The sequence below is a fragment of the Saccostrea echinata genome, unplaced genomic scaffold (genome assembly GCF_033153115.1).
Source record: "Saccostrea echinata isolate AGI-Se365-2 ecotype Australia unplaced genomic scaffold, CSIRO_AGI_Sech_v1 ptg000002l, whole genome shotgun sequence".
Lineage (NCBI taxonomy): Eukaryota > Metazoa > Mollusca > Bivalvia > Ostreida > Ostreidae > Saccostrea > Saccostrea echinata.
In genome coordinates, this window is record NW_026889751.1 from 8,759,089 (window position 1) to 8,774,386 (window position 15,298).

Sequence of the window (15,298 nt, forward strand, 5' to 3'; positions counted from 1 at the left end):
TGCAACATCATTTATTTACTTATTACACTTTACTTAGTTCAACTCTCACGTACATGTAACATGAAATTCCATTACACGCACACAGACTTTGCAATGCTGTCCTTTTGGTTTCTCAGTAAAATACTTACACCTTTGCAACTGAAATGTTTTTTTTTTTTGATATGATGTAAATCAAATTCAAATGGTAGAAAACAATTTCAGAACGACAGTACTTTAAATTGGATTTTAGCTAGACCTTTCTTTATTTTGGTGTTTATCCAATTCCTCAATAAATGGACAAATACATGTAGCTACCGGTATATTTTGCAAGTATAGTGAAAATTAATTTACAGAATTCTGATGAGAGTATTTTTTAATCATTGAAATACAGTGAAAAATATATTATTCAAATTCAAAAGCAGGCATTTGGTTAACGAGTTTAACGTCATGAAAAAAATTTCAAAATATTTTTTTAAGAAAAAGGGAAAAATATCCAAGTTAGCTCGATTATTTTATCCATTTACTCTTGTGATTTGATTGTAAATATCTATCAAGTGAAAATTTTAAAGATAAATACTCAAAAGATTACACACAATCTGTCAGACAATTATATATTTTAATATGATAATTACAATACATTTAGTTGAAGGTATACTTAATATAAAATGTATATTATTGGTTTGTATAAATAGATCAAACAACTTCAATTTCTTCATTTCCAAGTGTTTTGTCTGTGTCAGAACGAGGCTCTTCAAATCTGCTGTGATAAGGGCTCGAGCTCCCGTCCTCGCTGTCCGAATCGGAGTTGTCACAAAGTTCTGTTCCGATTTTTGCGTTGTGCTCTTGTGCTCGAGCACGTAGAGTCGCGATGCTTTCCGATCGCCGTTCGTCTCTATCACGTATGTCTGGAGATGACGTGTCTGAACGGATCTCATCAACATTTTTTAATTTTTCCGCAGCTTCTATGGACTTTTTGTGCATGCCTAATAAAAGAAAAACAGCAACAAATTAGCTTTTATGCGGGCCTATGGATATGTATAAAATTTATCCAGATTTGATATGAAACGAATCTCTCAGAAATTGATATTTAAATGAAGATGAAAAAATGCGCATAGACGAGAATGTTTCAAAATGCTATAGTAGGATGTTGATTTAAACATATTTTATTGAATAATTGTCAGTCGGATCGGACACAGGTTTGAGATGTTCCCTATGCATTGTTACATTTCTTCTTAAATACATGTAATGAATATATAATGAATATATATATATATATATATATATATATATATATATATATATATATATATATATATATATATATATATAGACCTGCAAGTATACAACAATTTATTGAAAATATCAAGACATACTTAAAAGCCAGGGTGCACATGAGTCCACGACGCCATCTTGAGCACTTTTAAGGATGGTTTCTGGAAGCGGTAGAGAATGGCGAACCATTGCACCATACAGTCCATACTCCGCCATAATGCTGCTTCGACCCCATGTCTTCTCCGTTTTCCGCCACTTTGCCCGACGGTTTTGGAACCAAACCTGTAACATCCACAATTTGTTTTAATTTTTAGGTCACCTAAGATTGCTACATGTATTTCGTCCGTTGTGTGAGTTAAATTTTTAAGCATTTTCAGCTGCTTTTCAGGAACGGCTCAGTCAGTTACAAACTAATTTTGGATCAAGGAGTACAAAAGTGAAGGAAACCAAAAATTATTAATTTCATGACCTCTAACTCACCGGAGCCCGGGACTTGTGGCCAAAACCATCAAATTATTGCAATGTTCAAAAAATTTTCCTTGACATCAAAGTATTAAATTGTTGGCACATTATAATAAACAATTCGAGTTCTATATCGAAATTCTTGAATTCATGACCCTGGGTTCAGACCCCAGAGTGGGGCTAAATTCTTCATATATTGAAGGTCCAGTATACCCCAGGAAATCTTTCTTTTTACTCCAGGGCACCGATGACAATATGCAAGGAGGCAAACTATTGACATGACTGTGATAAGTTTGCCCTTGGCAAAATTGTGAAATCATCGCATGGGGTTAAAGTTCAGGCCACAAAGCGGGGATAAACTGGTGACGTACTGAAATAATTTTTTTTTTTTTGCATAATTACAATAGACATTGATCCATCTACGAAAAATGTGAATTTTTTGGATCCTAGAGTCCAGGCCCCAGGGTTGGATGAACTTCGTCATTTATTGAAATAATAAATAATATATTATAAATATATATATATATATATATATATATATATATATATATATATATATATATATATATATATATATATATATATATATATTTAATTCCCCTTTACTACCAGACATAAAGCAACCAAATCATTGGCTTTGTTGCAATAAGCACTTAGTCCTCTACCGAAAATCAAAACTTCACGCCTCAGGCCAATGGTTTATATTGCAGGGTGGGGTGAAATTGGCCATATATTGAAAAATGCATTACACTTTGGAATATCTTTCTTTTATCATAAACATCTATCAAGCAAACTGTTTAAATGATTATCCTTTACCAAAATTTTAAAAATCGTGGTCCCTAGATGGGACTAAGTTGGTTATATTTTGAAAATACAGTACACCTCTGAAATTTTTCTTTTTTGTGCACATCTGTAGGGCAAATTGTTTGCATGATTACATTGACTACTTACATGTACATATCTCTTGCCAAGATTGTAAAATGTATCCCCCGTTCCCCGGGATTTAGGTTTTGGGTCCAATGATGGGCCTTCAGGCCACATTTAGGGGATGTGTAGGTTATATATTGAAACTACCTAGCTGGAAACAAATTTGCATGATTAAATGGAGCAGTTAGCAGTCTAAAACGTTCCCCTGGTCAAGGGTGCATGATCTAGGATGATACCGAGTTTTTAATAAGAAAATACCTTAGACCAATGAACTATCAATATTCATGATTATAATGAGCAATTAGCCCTCTCTCAAAATTATGATTTTAATGTTTCCTAGGTCCAGAGTTCAAGCCCAGGGTGGGCTATGTTGGTCATATATTGATAAAACATGTACATTATACACATGTACATGTATGTACATCTTTGAAATTCTAAAGGAAAATTTTGTATTTGCCATTGTTCTTGTAGCGTGTAAAGGAATTTCTTTTTTTTACAATAAACCGCTAGCCCTCTACCAAGATTTAGAAATTTATATCCCCTGGGTAAAAAAAAATTCAGTTGGTCGAATATTGAAAATTTATTACATACACATGTAGGATACCTTTGAAATCTTATTTATTCATGGACATTTAGCGAGCAAATTTTATGCACGGTGAAAGTATGCCATCCCCTTTACTAAATTTGTGAAATGCGAGTCCTCAGAGCTGGGGCCCAAGGGAGGGACTTAGTCAATCACTTCATTTTTTGGCAAGCTTTCCTATTCCCAATCAGCTAGGCATGTATTTAGTGAACATGGAGATCTCATCAAATTATATCTGCATGTCACATGAGTCCAGTTCAAGTTCCTGTTGGGTCTTAGTTGGTCATTTTTGGAGAAACTCTTGATGTATAGGTGACCGTCAAGGCCCCTAGGCCTCTTGTCATCACTTGAAGTAGTCTTGGTTAAATTAACGACCATTAAATAGTATATGTAAATACGCTGTTAAAGGATAATCGGTTGTTTAATCTAAATTCGCAATCTTCCCTTCTGCATATTCTCCACGTCTGATAACATAAAGAGCAGTAACTCCTTTTTTAATGATGGACTCCTTTGACAAGAATTCTTTTGAACATTTTTAACTTTATTTTTCACCCACTCTTTTTATTCTTTATTCAATTTTTAGTAGAAATATTTTTAAGGGCACTTAATAGAATGTTACTCTTTCGGATGTAATAAAACTACGTTTTGTGTCTCCGAGTCATCCATCTTTTACTGCAGAATGACGAACTGACAACCTAATTATTATCATAATTGCATTAGCTGGTGTCTTCCGTACAAAATGCCTTTTAAATTTTCCGTTATGAATTAGAAACTTATTAATTGGTATCCCGGCGCATGCGACGCACGTGATTCTCCGGATTTTGCGGGAAGCCTCACGTTGGCGGAGCTTTGCCGCCTCGGTTGGGGGTTCCCGATTTCTAAACTCAAACCGTTAATCCATATTTCACAAATAAACCCCAGACCGCACGACTGTATACACAGATTCTTTTTAATGAGTAATTAGAGTTCAAAAGAAACTGTGCTTTAAAGCAATTATTCTTCGGAAGAAAGGATTTCCTAATTTAGAAACATAAAAGAATAAGGATACTCCTTTCAGAAGTTCAGTATTTATTACATGTATTTGCAGTTTTTCTTATATAGAAAATAATCTTTAATAAATATCACAGGATGAAACGATGCAATTCAGTTAACTGAAAGTTTACTGCAAGGTGACTGAATGGCAGAGCTCTGCCATTCGGCCATCCTTCCAGACCTCTCAGTAAACATTCAGTTGACTGAATAACACAGTTTCATCCTGTGCATAGTCTTGATTTTTCCTAAATTCATCAAACAATTACATGTATTACTAAAATAAAAAAGTAAACAGTTCCCCCTAAAGTATGTAAGTTTAATCACGAAGGGTTTTTTAAATGTCTCCAATGAAAATGAGACAGCAATGTAAAACACACCAAAATTACTGCACTTCTATTTCACATCGTACGAAGGATCTACTTGTATAACTCTTAGTTTTACTTGATTAAATTTTCAGATAATTAGACAAATGCAGACACTTTGTAAAAGTTCGCTTATTGACAATGACTAAATTTCTTGGAAGCAGACCTCTTTCTATAAAACTAAATTTACATCTATTAAACAATTTCAATGAACATTGAAAATCTTGCAATCTTCTCTACATTGGGCATTCCTTTTTTCTTTTTTAATTCTGTTCAGATAAACTTTTGTGGTGATGGGTCCATGTGCTTTACGAGATTCGCAATTAAAGTCCACTTTAATAACAATCGCAATTTGTTGTATTTGGTTTATTTACACGAACGAATTCATAGCTAATATCCATTTAAAAGTGTTTTTCCGTTAAACAGAGGTTGGTTGGCGATTTATTTCTTTTTTCCGGATAATTCTCAAACCACAGAATGGAGTTCTGCAATTAGATTTTCTATTCCGGCAAGATGGACCGTGAAAGAATAATGTGCAAAATCTGCAAGTGCGAAATTCGATGACACTAGATTCATTCTCCAAATAAAGCCATTATGATCTAGAGCTGATTTCAGTGATCTGGACTTTATTCCGATCTCTGTTCTTTGCACTAAACCATAGAAATCTCGTTACTTGAAGAGATGCGGATGCCCGGTTTCCCGCCAATAAAACCCGGAGCAGACGATCCCGCGCTCTACAGTTCTAAGCAATTAGCTTTTAATTGAAAATGGTCACGACAGATAAAATTGCATTAAATATAACAAATCTATTAATTGAAATCACATAACTGAGGCAGCAATCACTCGAGAATACTGCTAATCTATTATTATACAAATGGATCAATTCCCCTGGCAGGTTTGAATGAGCGCAGAGGAGATGACGACACGTACAGACATACTATATGTAACAAAGCGTATGTAAGGCATCGGTGTCTTCATGTACATAAATTTACATTTTCATTTTTTTTTTTAAATTCTTTGCAAATTAGAAAAAGTTTACTTTCTCGTGAACTACCGCGGTGGGATAAGTAAGAATATTTCCAATGTGATGTGAATGAAGTCAAAATCCAGTACAAGCATTTTTTTTTCTCAAAAATGATCGTTGAATGACAAAAATATGTGGCAAGTCATCAGAAAAATAATGTAAATATAAGACATGAATTTAATTTTTGAGAATTCATGAGGTACATGAACTACAACGCTTTACGCCTGCATATTCATCATGAAGCGCGTCCAAGAAGGGCTGATCAATGCGCTTCATGAAATTTGCCGGCGTGAAGCGTCGCAGTTCATGTCCTCATGAATTCTCAAAAATTAAATTCATCTCTTAAATATACATGGCTAACGGTCAGTGAATGAGTGGCCAGAAATTATTTTAATCAGGATATTAAAATAAAGGCATGAATATTGAAAAAAATTTACGAGCATAAATTTCAATGCAATCCACCCCCTTACCCAGGAAAGCACTATTCTATAATCTTTTAACGTTTCCATGTAACGTATATGAAAACATTTATGGAAAATGAAATAACATTTCACTATATAAGGGATTCAATGGTTTCTCACTATGGAAACCATTGAAGACCGTACATTTTATCACTAATTCTAATTGTTTAATCAATTTAATGTATCATTTTGTACCAATCATGCTAGAACACAAAGTATGACATCTTTGTATTTAAACGTAGTCGATATAAAGATGTTGCACTGTATCACTATCATTCACAGAATTTTAGGAATACCTGTATCCGGTCTTCTGGAAGACTTGTCTTCAAGGCTAGCACCTCACGCGCATAGACGTCTGGATAATGTGCATCTTTGAAGGCTTTCTCCAATTCTTCGAGTTGGTAACTTGTAAATATTGTCCTACAAATATAAAAGATAATATTTCTGCAGTTCAATACCTATATTCTCTAAATGTAGCTTAATGGAATGAAGAATTTCATGAGAAAAAAAGGAATCACGAATATTTAATAAAATTGTGCAGTTTTGATTAAATTTACGGCAATTATCATCAGATATTAATCGTAGAACAAGCCAATTTAAAGTGTTTGTCATCCAATTTTGGTAGATGACCATGTTCTTTATTCTGCATGGAAAAATACCATGGTCCGTCCCGGGGGACCATTTATGAACATTTTGTTATCGATTGTCGTCAGATTGACAAATTAGCTGTTGTTTGTCAGCGTCGTTCCTTGCACCAAGGTTGAACTAATGTTGCGTTTTTAATGTGCTCTTCCTAAGTCGTGTTATTTTTTTTTCTATCCATCTCATTGTATATCGTCACCAGCTTACTGGTTTAATCTCGGCGATAGATCTATTCTCCCTGCAATTTATTAATTGCCCGATGACATTAAAATTTATGCCTAATAGGCTAATACTCTTCTGTAAAATTGTATGCCGATGCGGAAAATGCTAATAAAATTGTCGATATTAATTATACTGTCTCCGAAGAACAAGCGCGAGTGATCGCCAGTTTTTCCTGTGATCGGCTAGGCTCCCTCACGCGATCCGACTGTCCTTTATCTAATTCTGAGAATGATCAAGGACTTAAAAAGATAGTTTTCCCTGTCCAATGTTTTATTTTCACGCATGTCAGTATCCTTATTAAAAAAACAAAAAAACAAAACAAAACTTTATTAGTATTTTTGATGGAGGATACTTAGTACACCACTTTGCTTATAAGGGATCGGTATCTGAAATAAATTACCAATGTCCATTTTAAAATTTTATTTATTATGATTATATTAACGCTGAATTTCCTAACTTTGAATTAAATAAAAATGTTGAATTAACCTTTATATTTATTTTTTTTTTTTTTACCTGTGTCGCCTTTTCTTTTTCTTCTTCTTGCCAACAACATGAGGTTCCGTATTTTCATAGCCCAGTTTTTCACTATTCGACTGCTCGGAAGCTACAAAAAAAAAGGAATCAGTTAAAAGTAAACTAATAAATAAATCAGCTTTGGAAATTCTATGTCCTCTATGCTCTTTTTCAACTATAAATAAAAAATGAAGACAAAAAAATCTCTGACTCTTATTTTAAATTGCAGGTCATTGCAGAAACCCTTAGATAAGCAAGACACTTAACGTGAAAATTTAATAATATTTGAAACAGCCATTCACTTTTTATGTTATACACATGTATATTTGTATGTCAGTACAAAAACGGCAGGCAACGTAAACTTAATAATCTAAAAGAAAAAAAAGTACTGAATTCCAAAAAGTGAAAAGCAGGAATAAAAAAGTTAAATTTGGGTCAATAAAATATACATTATTGATAAAAATTCCAATTTTCTTCCATAAAACAATTTGTCAAAATCATATGGCGAGTGGGTTTTTGGTTTCTAACACACATATATTTTCTTTTCATCACCATGATGCTGTTGATGCGATTGTAATTTAATGAAGCATGACTTGGCGTGAAGTAGTTGTTAATTAGGGAAATATGTTGATTCGATCTACATTCATATATTCAACTGAATATTAGATTGTATAAATAACATCGATACAATCTTTCCTATGGACTTCAATGGATTCATAATTTCTCACGCATTTGACATATTAGAATGGAATTTTCACGCAAAAACTATTTCACTTTGAATATGATTCCATAAATAGCAAGAGGCATACTTGATGATAAAAAAAAAAAAGGGAAAAACGAGCTTTCCAACATGAGATCGTCTTAGCCCTACCCTGGGGCAAGAACTTCAGACCGGTGCAACATGATATTGATAGGGGACTACAATGTACTTGTTCATTATCCCATGCATTTGTTGGCTACTAGTTGCATTGGAGTAAAGAACATTTTAAATTTGAATATAATACTCCAAGAATTTGTCCTGGCGAGAGGATATCTATATAGGATCTCCCATGATTTGTAGTTGGATATGATTTTTATCCAACGAGTTGTGTGTTTTTTTATCCCCGAGCCTTGGCGAGGGGAAAAAAAACACAACGAGTTGGATAAAAGTCATATCCAACTACAAATCATGGGAGATTCTTTTTATCCCATGTTTAATACTTCACAACCAATGTTTTACACTGTTTTATATAGGACTCCACTTTATTTTACTTCATCGCGCTAACGCAAAAACCATTGTGACGTCACAACTGTGGATTATGAAAAATTTATCCAATGAGTCATATCCACGGGATAAAGGGGTAAACATGGGATAAATATATATATATATATATATATATATATATATATATATATATATATATATATATATATATATATATATATATATATATATATATATATATATAACTACCTTTTTTCCAAAAAGCAAAGGAAATTAAAAATAAACTGAGTATTTAATGTTTGATCAGTATGTGACACGAACCAGGCCCGTAGCAACAGTTTCAAAAGGGGGAGGGGCAACTTCCCCAAAGAATTTGACAAGGAAAAAAACAAACAAAAAACCTAAACTGACCAATAGTTGGGGGGGGGGGGGGGCTATCCAAAATTATCTGACAAGCAAAAAAAAATATATAACAAACAAACAAACAAACCTTATTTACTGTCCAAATCCTGAAATTTGTCATTCCTCCACCTTACAACTACTAAGTGGGAGGAAATTTATTTTAGCAAAATACTATACTTAGAACAAAGTGGGGGGCCTTCTGCCCCCCTTCCCCCTCTCCGGCGTTAAACGGGCCTGCGAACCATAGTGAAGATGAATGCACATTACATTGCACATATAATCTTATCTGAATTTCCAGAAGTAAAGACCTTGATTACTTAATTCATTTATCAATATATGATCAGCTTAGTACAAACATTGAGGCTTAAACACTGGACTCAGGGGAAAATAAATTCTTTTATTTAGGTAGAGGGTTCATAAAGTTTCCTGGAGCGATAAAATGTTGAATAGTTTAAAAATTGGGAGGTTTTAGTCCCTCCCCTCAGTTTCAAAGCAAATGTTGAATACGAAGTTCTGGATTTCTAAACCTTAACGATGCTTTTTGTAATAAATTGATTAAAATTTGTTTAACAATGTCACAGAAGAAACTGAAATTGTTCAAAAGTATACCAAAGACGACTTAATGATGAAAACGCATAGCAAAATAGGACACCTGTGATTTAAACCATGAACAAAATTTTAATTGGACAGAACTACTTTTTGTCATTTCTCATCAACTTTCGTAAAAGTAGTCAGTTTTGAAAAAATAAAAGAAGTCAAACTCTATCGTTTTCTTTTCTTGCTTTATGAAAAAGGAAGTTTATTTTTCATCACTTTGAATTGAAATGAAGAATTATGGTTTCTCTGCTATATACAGACTAAGAAATGAACATGATTAAAAACTGTTCCATGTAATGATAGTGACCTTGAATAATAGTTACCAGAGATTCCATACCTCACAATGTATATATAACGAGGTTTTTATTCACTCTCTTTCTCCCCCCCCCCCCACTCCATTCTGCGTCAACAAAAATATTTAAAAACAATTCGGTGAAAGATTTTAATTTTCTACATACAACAGTTGTTATTTGCAATAAATATATTTTCTTTTTTGGGAGAACACGGATTCTTTTCAGACTTTCACTTCGGTTTTTATTTTTCTAGAAAAAAATCTAGGTTTTAGGAATGTGATAACTTTGTACAAATATTTATTGTACTTGTTAGATTTAAAAATATGTGTCATTATGTGTCACTTTATATACATACAGCACGTATAAACTGTATATACATTTGCGCAAATTGTTTTTTACATTTTGCTTATCAAAGTACTCCATACTATCATCAGCAGAAAATGTTAATTTTAGATTTCATTCCTTCAATTCGGATTTTTAAAAATCTTTTATTGATATAAACGTTTTAATCTTGAAAATACTTTTAGTTGTGTTAGTCATAACATTTTTTTTCTTTCTTACTTTCCGACTGCAGTATTTGGATTTGATCACACTGAACCCATTAATACACCTAAACTGGGTGTATTGTGAAACATATACTTCGTAATTAGTACCCGCTAATAACAAATGATCGGCAATATCATTATTGGCCCCCTGTTACACAGGGAGTAGTTCAGGGTAAATATACTATTTAATCAGGTACCCAACACACGTAGATATCCAATACTTCGAAAGAATACGACATAAAATATCTGGGAAAAAATTCCTCTGGGACCCTTCAGGGGCCGTATTTGAAGGCCGAACAATATTACATTGGCATTTATCCATATTAACAAATTAAACAGTGATGAGATTGTCAATAGGGGGAAGAAATTTACAGGTGAATAATTAGCAAAGTAAAATCTGAGTAATGTAGGGAATTTGATAGAACAAGTTATGTTTATTAGTACAGATAAGTGTTGTAATGTATAGAAGAATTCGAATAGAAGTCAAACAAATCAAGACTTTCGTTTTTCTTAATTAGTTGAGGTCGAGTCAAAGATAAGAAATTAGGCATTGATTTGTATATTTTCAGTAGCAAAAACACTGATTTTGGGGGTGTCCGGCGTCTTTTGTTTGTTTGTTGATGCATTAAGTTGGGAAAATTGACAGAAAACGTTACCGATTAGCAGGAGGGTGGTCACGTATATTTACACAAAAGTGAATTAGCAAGGAAAAAGTGTCAGAAACTTATTCAGATCCATGAATTATTCTTAATTCATTTTGTCTTCTTTTTAACTCAGATTTTGAGATACCCCCTATGAATTTTGCGATTAAGACAATAATATTCCTTTATTCAAAGTTATTATATACCATAAAGTTATTATTACCGTACAGTCGGTAAAAATAGAATTAGAATGAAGCACATGGTGCCTTACGTTATGAAGTTTGATGAGTTACAAGAAAAAAATGAAAGACCAGAGACGATTACTATTATTTTGGGCATTTAAAAAATACAGCTTTTTTAAATTTTATAGTATAAAAAATCAATTGAAGTGTAAATAGCAGATTAAGTATTGAAATTAGTTCGGAGAAAAAGCTGATGATTTTGCAAAACAGAAAGAATTGGGTGATATTATAATTATGAAAAAAACCTAATGTAATAAACATAAATGTATGAAATTGAGAAGTAAACACACAGCAAAGGTAAAATAATATCGATTCAAATTTAAATATTTTATTCGAATTCTATATCCATGAAATAATGTTTCCTAAACACTAAATTTTCTCTCTCTTTTTTCAATTAGACTATGTAGAATAAATGCAGGCTTAATGATGATAAATGTCTCTTCGCTTAAAAGTTACAGTAAATATAAAAAAATTACCGAACTTTCTTTTTAAAAACAAAATCTCACCTTGTTTTATGTCGCTTTTTGTGACAGGTGACGTGAGATTAAGAACAGAGTGAGCAGTACTCGTGAGTGCACTCAAAAATGAAGATCTCCAAGAAGAATAAGGCGGAAGTGGGGTACTTGTCTCTTTCAACCCCGACCCCCGGGATGCCTCCAGTGAGGAAGACAGGTAAGGACTTATAATGGCTTCGGATACCCTCAGTCTCTCGCTTTCATCATTTCCTAGTCCTAACAGCTCCTGAATAGCAAAAGGAGATCTCTGGGGTAACATTCTGTCTCGAGCACCCGTTCCAATGGAAGTTGGCGGGAAAGTATGCGCCGGAAGTCCTAGTGGAGCTGACATTCCAAGAGCCGCTACATAGGTAGGGTTGTGGGCAAAATTCATCATTTTCTTCTCGAAAAAATAATTAAAATCTGGCGTACCGTTCTAAAATTAATTGTGATTCTTTCAAAAAAAAAATTCTGGTTATTTCAACTTCATTGGAATGACTTCTCCAAACGGTCAATGCAATGATTTGCTGATTAACACGTCAGATTGCAATGTTTTGAAATCTTTATACAACGAGTATTGGATTATATTAATTTTTGTTACTAGCGAGCGGTGATCGAACGCATCCGCCCATTGTATCGGCAAATGGAGAGAAATCTCTGTCAATCAAAGGCTTGCCATTCAATTGTTATAGAATCTGCGAAATTGACTGGTTCCTTCCAGTCACATCGCCGCCTCAATCTGTCTGTCGGACATACTTTTAACAATAATTATATATACATGTAACTCAGTTTTTTTTCTAGTCTTTACCTTGTATCTTCTGACTTTATGTATGTACATGTATCTATGTAGGCACAAAAGATTCTGTATTTTTGTGTAGTTTTAATTAACCTACTTTCATGGATTTTCGAAATATTCCACAATTTGTTTCATATATTATTCTTATTACTTTTTAATAACATTATTTAATAAAAAAGAAATTAAGTCTATTAAACACTCTGTCTTACTTCATAATTACTTTTTATAACCAAATCACGTGTTTAAAAACGGAGTAACTAAGCAACATTAAACGCGGATATTTTGAGGATTTCTTCTTTCTTAAATAGACTTTTAATGAAGAAGTCCTTTTTGCTGTAGTGGCGGGTATGCGAGTATAGTCATTAACAGCAAAGAGAAGCAGAGATTCAAGAACTACTGGTGATCTGTTCATTAAACTCATATCAAAGTACTTTTAATTGACTCAATTTGGCTCGGTACTACTTCTTTCATCTTTGTCTTTTATAGAAAGCACACGTCGCTTTCCAACTTCTTCTAAAACAACTTCCTAATTGACATTTCCGAGAAGCATATACGAAGGAGACAATACCGTATTTTGGAAATTAACCAAAAATTGACTTGCTTTCTGGCTCATTTTTCTACAATGCCGCCAATTCTACAATAAGAGGAAAACATTTGTTTAAGAATAAAATAGGGGCATGTAAGCATTAAAATTAGTTGGTTATGAAGAAAAACGATTACACGACCGAATGCCTTAGCCGGAATAATGACATCAGATTCCGTTTGATGTATTTAAGGGACAGGTGACTTGTGCGTCTTGAATTACACCCGCTGTGCCGTGCAACGTCGCGTGCATCAATCCCCCGCCCCTCCCAATTGTTGGGGCACTTCCCCGCGGGTGAATGTGCCGCTACCTCTTCTGCCATTTACGCCGGTTGATTCGAACCGATAATTTGGCACTAATTATTCAAGTATCACCAGTCTAACTAAGGAAATGTTCCAGTGTAGAAACCGCGGGTCCCGCGCTCTGCTATGTAATTAGTAATAAAGCATCCTGATATTTACTCTTTTAAATAAAAAAAATAATAATAACTGTATAATATAATTTGAATAAAAAACTGTAACTTATTCCTTTGAATCATCAATTTAAAAGGTATGATTTTGAATATATAATTAAAAATCATTCATTAAAAAATAGGATTGGTCTTACAAATAAATATTATAGTCATGCATTATAATGATTCAAAACAGATTCAAAGGTTTTATGGACAACTGGGACAGTTACATAATGAAAAACGAAAAAAATATTTGATGTTTGGGCAGACGGTAAAATACGTAGGCAGAAGAAAACAAAGGGAACATATAGGAGATTGTAACATTACTCTTGTTTTCTTAATTTCTTTGAACTGTTATTCAATAATGACCTTCATGTGCCACAATAAGAGAGAGAGAGAGAGAGGTTTACTGCAAGACTCTAGAAGTCTTGATAATGAAAATATCTTCCATTTTATCTAAAAGCTGATAAATTAGTCTTTTAGATCCCCAAGTTGAACGAGCTGTGATATGAACACAGGGTGTGATTATGGCTGCAATACCTGCCAAGTTTTTTTCTTTTTCAAAGAATTATGTGTCAGAAAAAATTCTAGTAATATTGTCGCATTCTAGCATTCTTTTTTAATCTTGAGAAAAATTGAAACCAATCTAGAAAATTGATACCCCATTTAGGCTATTAAGGAGGCAATCATATATTTTAAACTATTAGGTGATTTTTTTTGCTCATTTCTTCTAAGTGATCATTTTAGAACCACTTATCTAAAAAGTCAACTGAATAAATTGTGATCATATTCAGAGTTACGCTAGCTATGTAATGTGACAAGATATATTCTAGTGAACAAAAACTTGGACCAAGTTAAAATGTAATCCGGATGACCCAGTTTCTTAGAGAACTTTCTCTTTTAATCCAGATAATCCAATTTCAAGATAGTCTTTCTTCAGAATCTCCATGCGGTCCATTTCTTCAGGAACTCTCTCTCTCTCTCTCTGACCATACTTGCAGATATAAAACAAATATTTGCTATTTATGTCAGCGAAAATAAGGGCAATAAATGTTTTATTAGTAATAATTTATTACATTTAGTCAATCATTTTGAAAAAGCCACGATTTTTATATCAAAGGAAAGTAGGACTAGTGCTACAAAGATGACAGAAGATGACTTTCTATGTCACCAAACACCAACTCATATTTCTAATTAAATTTAATGATTCTAAAATCAAAACCATGGCCTCAGATTTTATGTCCAAATACGAACATTAATACAACCTCTTCAGTTAATGATCAGCAAACTGTTATGTATGTTTTAATGTTACTTAAATTAACGATTTAAAGATTGAAAATGATCTTGTTTGAATAATAAATGATAACATAATTCGATTGTGTATTTTTTTCAATTGCTTACAGTGATCTAACTGAAATAATCAACTTGAATAAAGTTTCCAATTTTGTCAGTTTTAAAAAAAAAATGTTGCGTAAAGCGTAAATCTTTGCGCAAATTAACATCACAATATCTATCCATTCTCTTCTTTCGATACTTCAGAAAACATTTAAGCACCTTCACATATTTAAGTA

At 33.1% G+C, this 15,298-nt stretch overlaps 1 protein-coding gene across 1 annotated transcript; it reads right to left on the minus strand.

The window, feature by feature from the left end:
• Positions 1–643: 643 nt before the first annotated feature.
• LOC133200013 (visual system homeobox 2-like) lies at positions 644–12,375 on the minus strand. The gene is made up of 5 exons (XM_061335787.1): positions 11,910–12,375; positions 7,480–7,570; positions 6,399–6,522; positions 1,353–1,533; positions 644–962 (listed from the first exon to the last, which is right to left on the minus strand). The coding sequence occupies exons 1-5, from the start codon at positions 12,292–12,294 to the stop codon at positions 673–675; spliced, it is 1,071 nt and encodes a 356-aa protein (XP_061191771.1). The 5' UTR covers positions 12,295–12,375; the 3' UTR covers positions 644–672.
• Between the last annotated feature and the right edge of the window lie 2,923 nt (positions 12,376–15,298).